The sequence below is a fragment of the Brachyhypopomus gauderio genome, chromosome 9 (assembly GCF_052324685.1).
Source record: "Brachyhypopomus gauderio isolate BG-103 chromosome 9, BGAUD_0.2, whole genome shotgun sequence".
NCBI lineage: Eukaryota > Metazoa > Chordata > Actinopteri > Gymnotiformes > Hypopomidae > Brachyhypopomus > Brachyhypopomus gauderio.
Genome location: NC_135219.1, coordinates 20,611,295 through 20,624,558, shown reverse-complemented (window position 1 = coordinate 20,624,558; position 13,264 = coordinate 20,611,295). Strand labels below are relative to the sequence as shown.

Here is a 13,264-nt window from a genome sequence, read left to right as displayed (position 1 = left end):
GTGTGAGATTCGGATGGAGCTTGTATTATGTACACAAACTCACCACGACAAAAGAAACTCGTCTACAGAAATTATTTATTTAATTAGTAAGTTAAAGGTCAATTAAGATAACAGTTCTTACACATTCTTGGTAATTAGTTGATGAAGTGACACAATTGTCCACTGCAAACTTCAAAGTGTGAATCCATAAGACGGCTTGCCTCTAAGGCTGCCTGCCTCCTTGAAGGCTTTTCTGAGCCGGCCTGGCTGAGGTCCTGTTCAAACGACACACAAGGCAGAGGAGTTGTGCAGCAGCACGTACAGGGGCACACGGCGCACACCGTCTGCAGGGAGAGCGTGCAGTAGAGCAGAGGAGTCGCACAACACGCCCGCTCTTCCGCCGCGTTAACTAGGACCAAACTGGCAGCAATGGCAAACATGCATGTGGTTGAAACAGATGAAGGCAGCACACACGAGGAACATGCTGAGATGATCACGGAGAGCGGCCATGCAGAATGGACGCGCTGCAGGTGCGGAGTGACTACGCTGATTTTATCCCTGGAAAACTCGCACGAGCCCCGCAAAATGTAAAATGGAATTTTATTTCAAGGGGAAATCAATGCCAGGATTGGGGCTTCGCCAGGTTCAAGATTATACTGCTTCATGGGATTTTAACAGATATTACGTTCATACTGTATTTATATGCCTAATCTATGCCTAATCCATACTAAAGTAATGAGCTTGTGTGATGTTTTTATGAAATATTAACCAGTAACATTTTTTTTTTACAGTGCATCGTAGAGTGTGTTCTGTTAAAAGCTTTTGTCAGTCTTCCTTCATTTTGTGTTGTGCAGTAGATCCTTTATTTTCATCACCTCCAGCTGTCTTCATCGGAATTCAGGCTGCAGCTCGTCATTGTGAAAACTGCCCCATATAGAAATGTTAATGCGGCGCTGATAAATTCAGTGACATTTGTTTGATTAACTTTATAACCTACTTCATGAAAATCCATTATTGTCCTCCGAGCTCCCACACACCGGTCTCCCTCATTTCTCACTGTCTATGCTGATCATGTCATGGCCTCCCCGGCTAGAGCCCCAGTAAACAGCAGATGCCAGTCCAGAGAGGAAGAGGGAGGGAGGGAAAGAGAAGAAAGAGAGAGAGGGGGAGAGAGAGAAAGAGCGTGTCCCTTCCAGACTCAAGCTCAGACACTGGCAGAGACTCCTTAAACTCCCTCACTCTATATGGCAGAGGGCTCGAGCCAGAACTCTTGAGAGACTTTAAAAGTGAATTTATTTCGCTATTTGAGGGACTCTGGGAGGACAGACTGAAGGCTGCTCTTAGACTGTGTCACCTGGCAACCCATTCGCATGAGTCACCACCGTGCTGTCTTTTCCTTCATCCGCTGCTAAAGTTCAGGACTAAGATGTATAAAGTAAGCGTGAGTCAGAACAGCTAACACTGCCCCTCTTCTGCCACTAGCCTTCCATTTGTTTGGTGCCCCGTGTGAGGCGGCGTGTGTGTGAGGACCATTTGTGGTGTGGGCTTCATTGTTATTTCTCCTTAGGTGCTGTTGACTCGAAAGTCACAGAGGAAATTAAATAAGATTATTTATCAGGAAGTTTGAACGGATAATTTGTCAAAAGACATGGCTAAGACATACAGATTTTGACATGCTGCCCAATAGCTCTAAGGCTGTCATTCTGACCATCTAAAAGGTTTATCTTTCCTCACGTTTATGCAAAAGATCTTTTTTCCCCTTCAGTTTCAAACTTGGTCTTACAAATTATATTTCTGTTCTGTTAACGTGGGTTTTTTTGTGGTTTTGTTTTTTATGAACATGCTATATTGTTTTACTACCATTGCTAATGTAAAACACATAATTTGTATAAATTAGAATGGTCATGGTGCTGTTACTGAGAAACCACATCCCTATTGGTAATAATTCTGAAAATTAATTTAAATGATCTTAATAGAGGCTTAGAGGATGCTGGATAATTTGAGATCTTGAAGGACAGTGAGGGTTCATCTCCTGCAGCGAGTGCGCTGAGAAGTTCTCATGCAGAGAACTGCTCTTTACAGCCACAACACAACAAAAAAAGAGATTTGAATTGAGTCTTTATTAAAGAAGTGACAACAGTTCCCTCTAAGTTTGGGCTCTGAAAGCCTATAAAGCCTTGGACATTCAGTACCATGGTGATGTGGCGTGATGTATTAGCTTTGTGCCACACTGCACTGGTCATCACATCTTTACACATTCGCTTGGTTTAATGATGGCTGCCTTGGTGCTGTTTCACGCGGCGCACGAGTACCGCTGTTCTCAGGGCAACGACTACAAAGGCAGTGCTGTGTTAGTTAAGCCGAAGTGTATCATTCCTCCCCATGGTTCCACATGATACGGCCCAAGATCCTGTTTCTCCCAAGATGACCCACTCAGGCCTCTCTGGTTTAGTGGTCACTGAGTGCACTGAGAGGAAAAACTATATTTCTCTTCTTCTGACAAGAACTGGAGTATCTGAAACATAAAATACTGCATTAAAATTCTGTTAAATCGATCCCTCTCCCTCTCTCTCTCTCAAAGCACTGAATATGAATACAAGTGTTTGAATCATTCTGCATGGCAAGTATGGGTTACTGGTCACTACCACACAGTTAATAAACCAGGACAAGCCACAATGCTTTAATTGTGTGATTCTCAGCATAACGACTGCATGAGTAGTGAATCATTTGGAACTACACAAAGCCATATTGTAAACATAACTTTAAACAGACCGATGTGGAACTTGATAGGACAGACGGGGTCAATGGGCACACCAGCGATAAAAGCCATGCTGTCCTGAACAAAGTCCTTGTTCCAGTCGGTTATGTTTGACTAAAGTAATACTGAGGGCTGAACTTGAGCTGGACTTCTGTAGTTGACCCATGCCAGTGTTCTGGTGCTCTGCATAGTTGTTCCAGGTTTTTCACATTATTTTCACTTCCATTAGTTCTTCAGGCCTGAGACTGCACATACGTTTAGCGTGAGGCGCTATCGTATATCAAAATGCCAATCCAAAATCCCTGCTGCTGAGAGAACTTGAGGTTCTGGGAAAAAATAGGGGCCAGAAACGCGACGACCGTGTAAAGTCCACCAACTTGCTCTCCTGTCCTGACTAAACTGCTTCTAAACTGTACTGTAGTCAGTAACTGTACGACACTTTCTATTTTATACATTTCGTTTCCTGTGTAGTCAGGGAGTAGTCCGTTTCCCCTGCGTTTCTGTATCGTCTTGCTCCAGATGAGCTGTGACTTGCTGGTATTTTGTTTTGTTGTTGTTTGTTCTATTGTTGTTCTATGTTAGCTTGTTTTTTTCAATTAGCTGTAGCTAAGGACACTTGTTTTGACTTGACAACTGCAGCACATTTGTAAACCACCCTGGATGGGAGCATCTACTAAATGCCATAAATGCACACGTGAGCGTTTCTGCCCCACGGGTCTGTATACTCACACATATTCACACTTGTGTTTTATTGTCTTCTTTGAGTGTTTTCCTTTATATATTCATTTGATCTGCAGGCCCAGAGGAAAGCTTTAAATATAAGGTGACTTTTATTTTAAATTAATTATGAGCATTAAATGCTTTTATTTTCTCTGCTTTCTTTGCAGTAAGAAACCTCATGGTTTTCAGTATCAGTTGGCCTCCTTTTGCAGAGGAATGTAGAGGAGGTCAGAGCGGCAGTATGTCCTGCTAATATATCCAATGGATATGACTCCTTTTATGAGCTGCAGTGGAACTCATAAATGTTGTGCCATTACCAGACGGATTCAACATCAACATCCTTGCTTTGTCCTGGAGCTGAGAGTAAATATATATATATATCAAGCACAGTTGCCAGAAGGTGTGGAGTTAGCTGCTGGCCCCCAAGAAGCCCGTGTAGCGCACATGTTGGCATTTACCCTGCTGTGCCACCCAGAGAAGGGCACATGAAGGGCTCGTTAATGAGCTGATGAGTTGACTCCGGTGTGCCGGGAGCAGGGAAAACACTGAAACAAGCAGTTCGGCGTAGCCGAAGACCGAGGAACAGCACTCCGAGGCACAGAGTCACGCCAAAGGGGAATTAATAAAGCAGAAAGGAGGCGAGGCGAGGGCGTGTTTAATGAAACACAAGACAACCATTGGTTAATCTGCGTCACAAGATACATCACAGCACGGAGACGGTCGCTCCCCGTTTGCATGCACGCACAAGCACACGCAAACGCGGGCGTGGAGAAACACACATACACACACACACACACACACAAACTCAGGCAAGAGCACTTCACTGCAAGCAGAGAGTCTTTACCAGGTGGCAAACAGGGGTCGTCACAGTATAAAGTATGGGCTTTTTATTGGATGGCAACAGGATGACACATGGGGATGGACAGGGTGGAAAAAGGAGGGAAACTTATTAGAAATGAACGAGTGAAAGTGGCCACGAGGGAGAGGTACAGTTTGCTACAGGGTCTTAAAGAGCTGTGGGTTAGGCCCAGTTACGCCAACACACTAAATATGAAAAGGTCTCCACTTCTGAAATACTTTCAAAAATATGTTCTGTGTCATGAAGCAGGCCTTTTTTAGGGAGTTGAAATGGAATGAAATGTGAGTGAAATATGATATGAAAGGTATGTATGAAAATTGTATTTGCAAAATCCATCTAAGCGCTGACAATTTTCACAAAATCCACATTCAGCAATCTTGAAACAGCTCGCTGAGCAACATCTCCTGATGTAATTTCATATCAAATGTGACCATATGCAGCCATCATATGCAAGATTGCCTAAAGTATTATCTCATCAAGAGATGATGCAATGTTGTTCTTCTCAAAAGAGTGATTATGCTAGACAGGGCCTGGCTTGGCCTGGCTCTTTGACTGCTACTGTCTGGAAGGGAACCCAGCTCATGGAACACTCTATCTGTCCTTATCACTGTCAGTGCTATCAGGACCTGGCCAATAAACTTCCATGCTACCCCCAGCACCCACTCGCAGTGGTGCTCTAGATAAACTCTCAGCCAATGAAAAACAACCATCAGGACTTATCGCATTTCCTAGTCTAACATCTCGTCCAAGCCTATTAGTCCGACCCAGAGCCGGTTTCTACCCTAAGCGTGAATCTGTAGATGATGTCAGTACTTTGCTGATACAGGCTCCTATGAAGATTGAGTTAATCGGCTCTGGGCTCCGTCCATACCAAAATGTACACTGCAGAGACATTAGAGAGCCATGGCAGTACCATCCCCCCACCCAAACCCCCGGCCTCCTGCTGGTTTCTGGACACGTTCCGCTCCGGCGAGGCCTCCCACGGCGGTAGGAAAGAGGAGCAAGAGTCGCGCTTACCTTCTAGGCTCCTGGTGTCCAGCAGGTCGAACACGATGACGGCCACGGCTGACCAGGTGATGACGAGGGCCAGAACCAGCACCCAGGCCATGGGCGAGCTGAACGTGGTGTACAGGTCATCCTTCATGGTTCTCTTGGAGGAGCGGCCCGCGATCCCGGCCCCGTCGCCGGCCCTGCTCTCCAGCACGGTGGTGGTGGTGCTGGAACCCCGCACTGTGGAGACACACAGGAGGATTTAGGCCGTCGCCTTACTCCCCACGAGGGGGTGTGGAAGGGGGGATGGGGTCAAGAGGCCTGAAAGACGACTCCCTGGCCTTTGTCTCTTGGCCAGGGCACCACAGCAACAGAAGACTGAAAAAGGCTCCATAAGAATGGTACATGACTGCAGTATCAATCACTTATTGTTAAAGTATCTTCAAGGCCACAGTAAAGAAAAATGCAGCCTTTGTATCTGTTGGGGAGATGTATTGATGTAACTGTTCCTGTCAAAAGGCTCATTCTAAATGGATATAAAACCCCGGTGCCGTACAGGCTGAATAGCCGCTCAGCGATTCCTTACACACACCGTGCGTGACCTTTGTAAACACCGTTCCTTTTACAGAGCCCTTTATTGATCTGATCCGATGCGGCCCGAATTTGGTCTGAGTCGGGAATTGATTCTTATATGAGCCATTGTGATTCTGCGTATGGTTTCTTCAATTTGATATGCGACTCATCTGTTGTACGTCTAAAAGGAGATGGGGTTCTGCTCACTGTCTGCCATGACCTGTGGCAGATCAAATCTGCCTGAAATCCCTTTTAGACTGCCTCCACTTTCACTTGAATCTCATGTGCGCGCGCACCCTCCATTAGGGCCAATCACTGTATCTGCACTTATGTGTGTGTGTATGTGTGTGCGCACACGTGTGTGTGTGTGTGTGTGTGTGTGTGTGTGTGTGTGTGTGTGTGTGTGTATTCAGCTTGGCCCACCTGTTGAAGCACTTCACACTACATCGTGTTGTCCAGCTGGGAATTAGAGAGTGTGCCTCCAGCTGCTGACTCAAGAAGCCAACAAGCAGTCTGCCCTGTCACTGCCTTACTAAAAACAACGGACTACAACATTTTGTGTCAGAAACCCTTGTCTTGAATGAACTCTAAAGCTCATTATATATGATGTAATAATTATTATTACGCTATTAAATAATGTAATCCTAGGTGTGATGTGTGAGGCAGCATAAGAGTGTTATCACATTAACCACTGTGCGTTGTACTGGGCTGCCGGTTCACTCCCCACTCAAAATGGCCGCCTATCATCACCTGTTCTGATAGGAGACCTTGCGCTTGGGTCCCCTTGTTGATATCCATGGCAACTAACATCGGCCGGTGAGTTAGAGCTGTTGAAGGAAGCAAGCTAACAGACAGAGCGTCTCCTCCTGGTCTACAGACCCCCCACCACACCGCTCCCCTGACACCTTTAATAGAGCTTATTTACATCCATCTGACCAGCCGTCTTTATAGTTTCATCAGAATATCAAATTCAGTTTAAAGCCTCTGCAACAATAAGCTATTTCACGCAAGGCTGGAATCCATTTAGCGACCTTCCATCATGTTAATAATTGCTTTTGAGACAACTTCATCTCAAGTCAGGGAATAGAGCTCTGGAGAAGTTTTCAAACTTATTTCAAAAGAGCTTCAATAATGTGTGCAAATTGACAGTTTTTTTTTTTTTTTGTTGTTTGTCCGACATCCTTAATGTCCATGCAATCCCTTTGAGCATATTAAAATTACTTTCATATCTGAGACCTGATATCACCTGTCTACAAAAAAATACAAGGCAGAGCCCCAGATATGTAAACTGAATTAAGTAGCCATATTTCCTGACAGGCAAACTGAGCCATAATGCAATTGACGGCCATATCTGAAGACCCTTTAAGAGCTTCAGCAGTATCACGTATGTTTCAGGAGAATTACACGTAGGCAATGAGCTACGTGATACAGAGTATTTTTAGAGGCCTTCAGTCAGGACATTCCTCCTCGAAGCAGTCCCTGAAAACTGTTCATTCTCACAGTTGAAATGCATGACACAAAACAGCTAAAGATGTGAAAAAAATCTGACCGTACCTTCCATCTCTGTTGAACTGTTAAAACCCCAATCTCGAAAGATAATCCACGAATGCAAATCCTGTTAGCGTCCCGACTAAAAACGCGTCCTTGCCAAATCCGGGAACCCCACGAGGAAGCACAAAAACATGCCACCTGTTGCCGGGAGTGAAAAACCCAACGGCGCCGCTCCGTGCCGGTTCGCTCCAGAGAAGGGCGTTTTTCGAAGACCGTGGCCTTCCTGCGGGGAAGCAATCGCTAACGGGAGTGTCAGGACGCTTGAGCTCGCTGCGTTTCCCAACCCCCCTACGACTCCCCCCCCAGCACTTGTTGAGTGGAGGTCTGTAAGCATGGGAGGCCTGGAGGTAACCTTATCCCCTATTGGACCAGCCAGTTTATTCTTAGAGCCCCCAGACATGGCAGCAGCATTCTGCCTAGCCTTTTTAGGCCATGGGTGTGACCCACTAGCCGGGTTGTCAGCGGCTGGTGGACCATCCAGCAACACGTACACATAGGCCTTTGACGATATTGATACCAAGGAGTTAGGGTCTCTGGTCCAAAACTACAACAACAACACAACAACAACAACAATGTATGCTGGTGTCTCCGTAAAGCTCTTTAGTTTGTACTGAGGCATTGGTATAAGAAACATCTTATAACTGTCTGGAGTTGCCATAGTTTCAGACTTTGTTCGTCACAGAGAGAGCCGAGGAGCCCACACGAGCGAAGCTACCATGCTTCATTAAATGTGCCAGCAAAACAAGCACAACCTTTCTCATAAATTGTGCAAATGGAATGTTTAATGCACTTGATCTTTAAAGAGCAAATTGCATTTTGTCCCCAGAATGCCACTTCCTCGGTAGGAGTGTGTCTCATCTGAACCAAAAAAAATAAAACACAACGCGTTACCACGGCTGTAAAGCCAAGGTGGCTGGATGAGCAATTTAACTGAGCAAAGAACAGATGAAAAGAGGTGGAATATTTTACCTTCGATCACTGCACATCCCACTGGGTCCCGAGCATCATCTCGCGTCTTTTTTACGAGGCTCCCTGTAAGGCAGAGTGAACCGCGCAGTCACGCATTTTTATGCCGGAGCGTCGTGAAGTGTGTGAGAGGGAGAGTGTGTCACCTACGAGTCTGCTTCGCCTCGCCAGTGTGCAGGCAGCGACCCTTTCACGGGTCAAGATGAAACACGCAGGTGTGATGAAATCAGATGCAATGATGGGAAAAAAATGACTGACATTCGGTGTGTGTGTGTGTGTGTGTGTGTGTGTGTGTGCGTGGGTAGGTGTGTGTGAGAGTGTGTGTGTTTGTAGAGGACTTATGCAGAAGTAAGGTCCAGGTTAATGTTCTGATCTGGCTCTGCACAAGTCTCTCCTAATGCAGACTGAGATGAATTGGTGACCTGCTTATCTGCTTTGTGGAGTGAATTTTAGATTTACATCTAAATGCAACATGGCTAAACTGCTTCTGAAAGCACACTTCATAAGAGAGGTGAGTCCATGAAAGTTCAGAATGAAATCTGTGCTACTCAAACTTTAGTAAAAGATGCTGTTTTGATTGAGCTAAAACCTACATTCAAAGGGCCATCTTCGTGTAGACGCTGCTACAACCATGAACTGAATATGAAAAACACACCACGCTCTCGGATTAAGCAGGATTATGGCTGGATTATGAATAGCCTTTAATGGCCTGTAATGGTATTTCTGTGGGTTTCACATTTGTGATGCAAGTTCCTAATAGAATTGCAGTGATATTGAATTAATAATAAAAGTTTCATTAGCTTCCAAAAATCACTTCACTTTTCTTGTTCTAGTTTCTGTCCGACTGAGGAAATTTGGGTGATTTATAGCAAGGGAAAATTATAAATTAAAAAGACAAATTTGATGAAAAGAAAATTTTAAATCGATTTTGGCTTGATTCATTCCTTGTCAACATTTTGTCTCAAAAACAACAAACAATTTGGTCATGAATCATCATCAATCAGCAGTCATAAACGATCATGTCAATCATGGCCGTCCTCCTAACAGCCTGGGAGCGCTCGTGAGACACAGCGGTACACCAACACAAGCTGTGAAATGAAAGAAATATAACACATACAACACCATCTGTACAAACAAAGCACTTCATAATACTAACGATGGTCCTTGGCCGAAAAAGCGTCACGCGAGCGTTCTCCGGCGAGCTGCCATCGACTCCAGGAGCACGACCCCGTACCCTCACCCACCTTTATTTCCTCTAGATGTGCAGAAGCCCAACTAAATGGAGCATCAGAGGACCGGTCAGAGGAGCAAAACGTAGCAGCACCAACCTGGCATGGCGCAGGGCTACGTGGCTTCATCGGTAACGGGTCCCTGGGTGGAGAGGCTTCCCCTGATGGCTTGAACCTCCACCTGGCGTGGTGAAAGCCTTCGCGCTTCTGGCCCTCTCCACACTTCGAGAGCGCAGTGCAGGCAGACATGGAGGGGAGGAGCGCACTGTGTAAAGGGTGGAGGTGAATCAGCGTCTGCGCAGCTAATTTGGAAGAACTGCTGATGTAGCCATTAATACTTAAAGACAGCCTGTGTGCAGTGCAATAACCACCAGCCCTAAATGACCATAATGGGCAGAGGAGTCGAGACCTGATGCTACTAGCTTTCAGTGTGCCGAACTCAGGAAAATATATAATGGTGCTGTCATACAGTAACACAGGCAGAAAGAGGCATTTCGCTCCAAACGCATCAGAACCTGTTATGCTGTGTCAAACTTGATTATAATTTATTTCTCTCAGCTCTAAACAGCCAATCCAGGTGCCAAGGGCGCTAGACACCGGTAGAGATGCAAGCAATAAGGGGCATGAAGAGGGTACAACATCGAGACATCTAAGCTGGCCAAACACGAACCCCTTTGACATTACGGAAAGCCTTTAATGAGACCGTAGTGCACAAAACAGGCAACTTTAACCAATTAGCCCGCTAATGAGTCAGCACCACTCGTGCCTGTGGAAGTGAAGGGGATTTGTTAAGAGTTGTCTTTTTCAGTCACAGCTGTTGCCTGGTTATGTAGCTCTGATCTGATCACATTAAAATCTGTCCCGAAAACCACTGGGACATCAAAAGGAACTTGTCTGGGAATTCATCCAATAACCCCCCCCCCCCCCCCCCCCCCCCCAATCACTCTTTCAGTCTGAAGTCCCCAACACAATGTAGAGGGATCTGACATCCAGTGCACACCTGGAGCTACACCCGTGTCAACTGTGGCCCATGCCTTGGGCGGATGCATTCATGTGTAATTAGGGCCGACAGGGTGGAGGGCGACCTGGGGTGTGGATCGTTGCGTCGTGGAGGGGTAGCGCAGGTGCCGCCCCAGATGCGCCCGCAGGGTACGGGGTACTTTGTGCGGATGCCGTGGTGAGGGTTCGGGGCCTCCGCCCTGTGGGCGGAGAGCGCGCATGATCACAGCAACCTTCTCCCATTCATTCATTATCAAGATGTGAAGTTCAGCGGCGCCTCGGAGGGTGTCACATCGTGCACGCCGCCGTCTCTCCTGCCCTCCGCACACAACACAGCCTCCGGGAAAATATTCTGAGAAACGAGCTAGTCGCTCCAACGGGCTCTTTCTCCATAAATGGGGAGGGATGATTATGAAGGTTTTGCGAGTGTAATCTATAACTATATAGATTAACTAATCTATAACTAATCTATAACTACTTTAGGATCACGGAAAAGCTCATTTGAACTACAGATTTATTGTGTTTGATATATTTTACTGTATTTCCATTTATTTTGAATAACTACATATTTGATATGCCACCATGTGAATATATCATTTGAATAATTACATAATAGTATGAAGACAAACCATTAAGAGAAGACATTTAATTAAACATTATTAACTGTTATGATTGCCTGCTACATACTGTCGAATTACATCAGATGTGAGTTGAATCGCTTGTACAATCACTGTGGCTAGACCTGAAAATTTGACACTGGCTGCCTGCTCTAAGACACACACTTTATTCAAGTCCTGAACAGTTAACTGCCAAGACTTGAGACACAATTTCGAATTTAGATACAAAACCACAAGGGGGCACTGCATAACTCAACTGGGCTTGTTCGGTTCTTATTAAAATATTAATTACTAAACAGCCTCAAAGGCACTTTTATTGAATTTAATTGCTTATTCATATATATAATTATACAAGCAGACAACTTTGGCATCATTGACTCAGACAGGTAGAAAGCAACATGACCACTGTGTCCATTCTCTACGCATCATATCAAAGGGATATAATAATGTCAAATGTACATTAAAAACAAACAACAGCAGACCTTGCAACAGGAAAGTGGATGAAAACCGTGAATGCAAATGCTCTCTCAATAGACCATCGCATCATTTGATGACAGTGGTTCTGTGTGAGTCTCATTAGGAAAATGACTTACCTTTATAGTTCAAAGTGAACATGTGTCGCAGTGAATGTAACTGGTGATGCTTCTAGAGGAGCTGGGAATTTAAAAGTGAATTATGCGGTACAATTATTATAAAGACTCACCAGACTAATTACCTGTGTTCATAAACCTATTTCTCATAATGTACAAATACCATCAGGTCTAAGCACTTTTATTATAGTCTATTAAAGTAAAAGCATCTTGTTTTAAGTCCTTTAAAATTTGTTTATTATTATGTATTTGCATAACTGTGTGCCACCATGGTTGAATTATTTCATATAGCAGACATGCAGCACTGTTGGCTATAATTATGTGTGATTTTTATAATAGCACAACATGCTGGACTAATTCATCTCCATTATACCTCTATCACTCTAAACGCAGTTTTAGATGTTGAAACAACCCCTTGAAAAACAAAAACGAGCCCATGTCCTTCGCCCTGGTAGTGATAAAGCCGTGCGTGCTCAAAGCCACAGCCGATGGACGACAAGAACCAGAAGGACGGATCAAATGAAACATTCAGACAAGCCTGAAGTTCAGCTGCACTAAAGCATTAAAGAGGGAAGTGCATTTATCTAGTGTCCAATTTAAAGCGATAGAAGTCAAGAGCTTTGCAGAGGCTCATGAATTTTTCAGGGATCGATATCTCTCTGTACAGCAGCCGCAGATCCCTGACTCTTGTTCATACCTTCATACCTTATGCCTATGTAGTTTAACGGTTTGCCCCAGTTTACCACAACCAAACATCTCTGCTCTGTCTCTCTGATATATATATATATATATCATGAATATTTGTGTCGTTTCTTAGCCGTTCCCGTGTTGCCTGTTCGAAGTTCCCTCTCCTGCCGTTTGCCCATCACTACCCGGTTGGTTAGACGTTACCATTGTCACTCTGTATCTGGAAGTCCCAACGGGATCCTAGCTCAGTCACTCTCTCCACCACCTTCAGTGGCCTTTCCCACTTTTCCAGCCATTGGAAGGATTTTTCCACACTGGCCACTCCCGGCAGTACGTCCCATGATGGTACGTCCCGTGATGGTTCCTGCTCCATGTTATTTCCACCCCACCTCAGGTTTCTTCTTCATCACCCTCTTCTTGGCCAGCTCATGGATCTTGGGTGTTTCATCCTGGATGGTGGCTCTGATGTCCCTGGCTCCCGTCCCAATGTATAGAGCATTTTCTGAATTTATAGACACAATCTCTGGGTGGACTCTTTTTACTTCAGATTCGTGTCCTCTACCAGAGACGTGGAATCTCAACTGTTCCCAGGTCTACACTCTTCTGGCCAGAGATCTTGGATTGCTGTTCCTGGGATTTGCTGAAGCCATTTTCCCAGTTTGGGGATCACAGTCCCTAATGCTCGGATTACCATGGGAACCACTCTAGCCTTCCACATGTCTCTTCTCTCAGTCCTCGGTATTCCT

At 45.1% G+C, this 13,264-nt stretch overlaps 1 protein-coding gene across 9 annotated transcripts in view; it reads right to left on the bottom strand.

The window, feature by feature from the left end:
* The window catches only part of trdn (triadin), a 35,093-nt gene extending 27,343 nt beyond the window's left edge, over nt 1-7,750 (bottom strand). For 6 of the 9 annotated variants that reach the window (XM_077017852.1, XM_077017857.1, XM_077017853.1 and 3 more), the window contains exons 1-2: nt 7,434-7,749; nt 5,334-5,546 (exon numbers count right to left, since the gene is read on the bottom strand). In XM_077017852.1, the coding sequence (XP_076873967.1) occupies nt 5,334-5,546; nt 7,434-7,440 (220 nt within the window). In that variant the 5' untranslated portion in view covers nt 7,441-7,749. Of the gene's footprint in view, nt 1-5,333; nt 5,547-7,433 lie in introns of all 9 variants that reach the window. The other 3 variants (XM_077017854.1, XM_077017855.1, XM_077017860.1) reach the window with 1 other exon arrangement.
* Nucleotides 7,751-13,264: the final 5,514 nt, after the last annotated feature.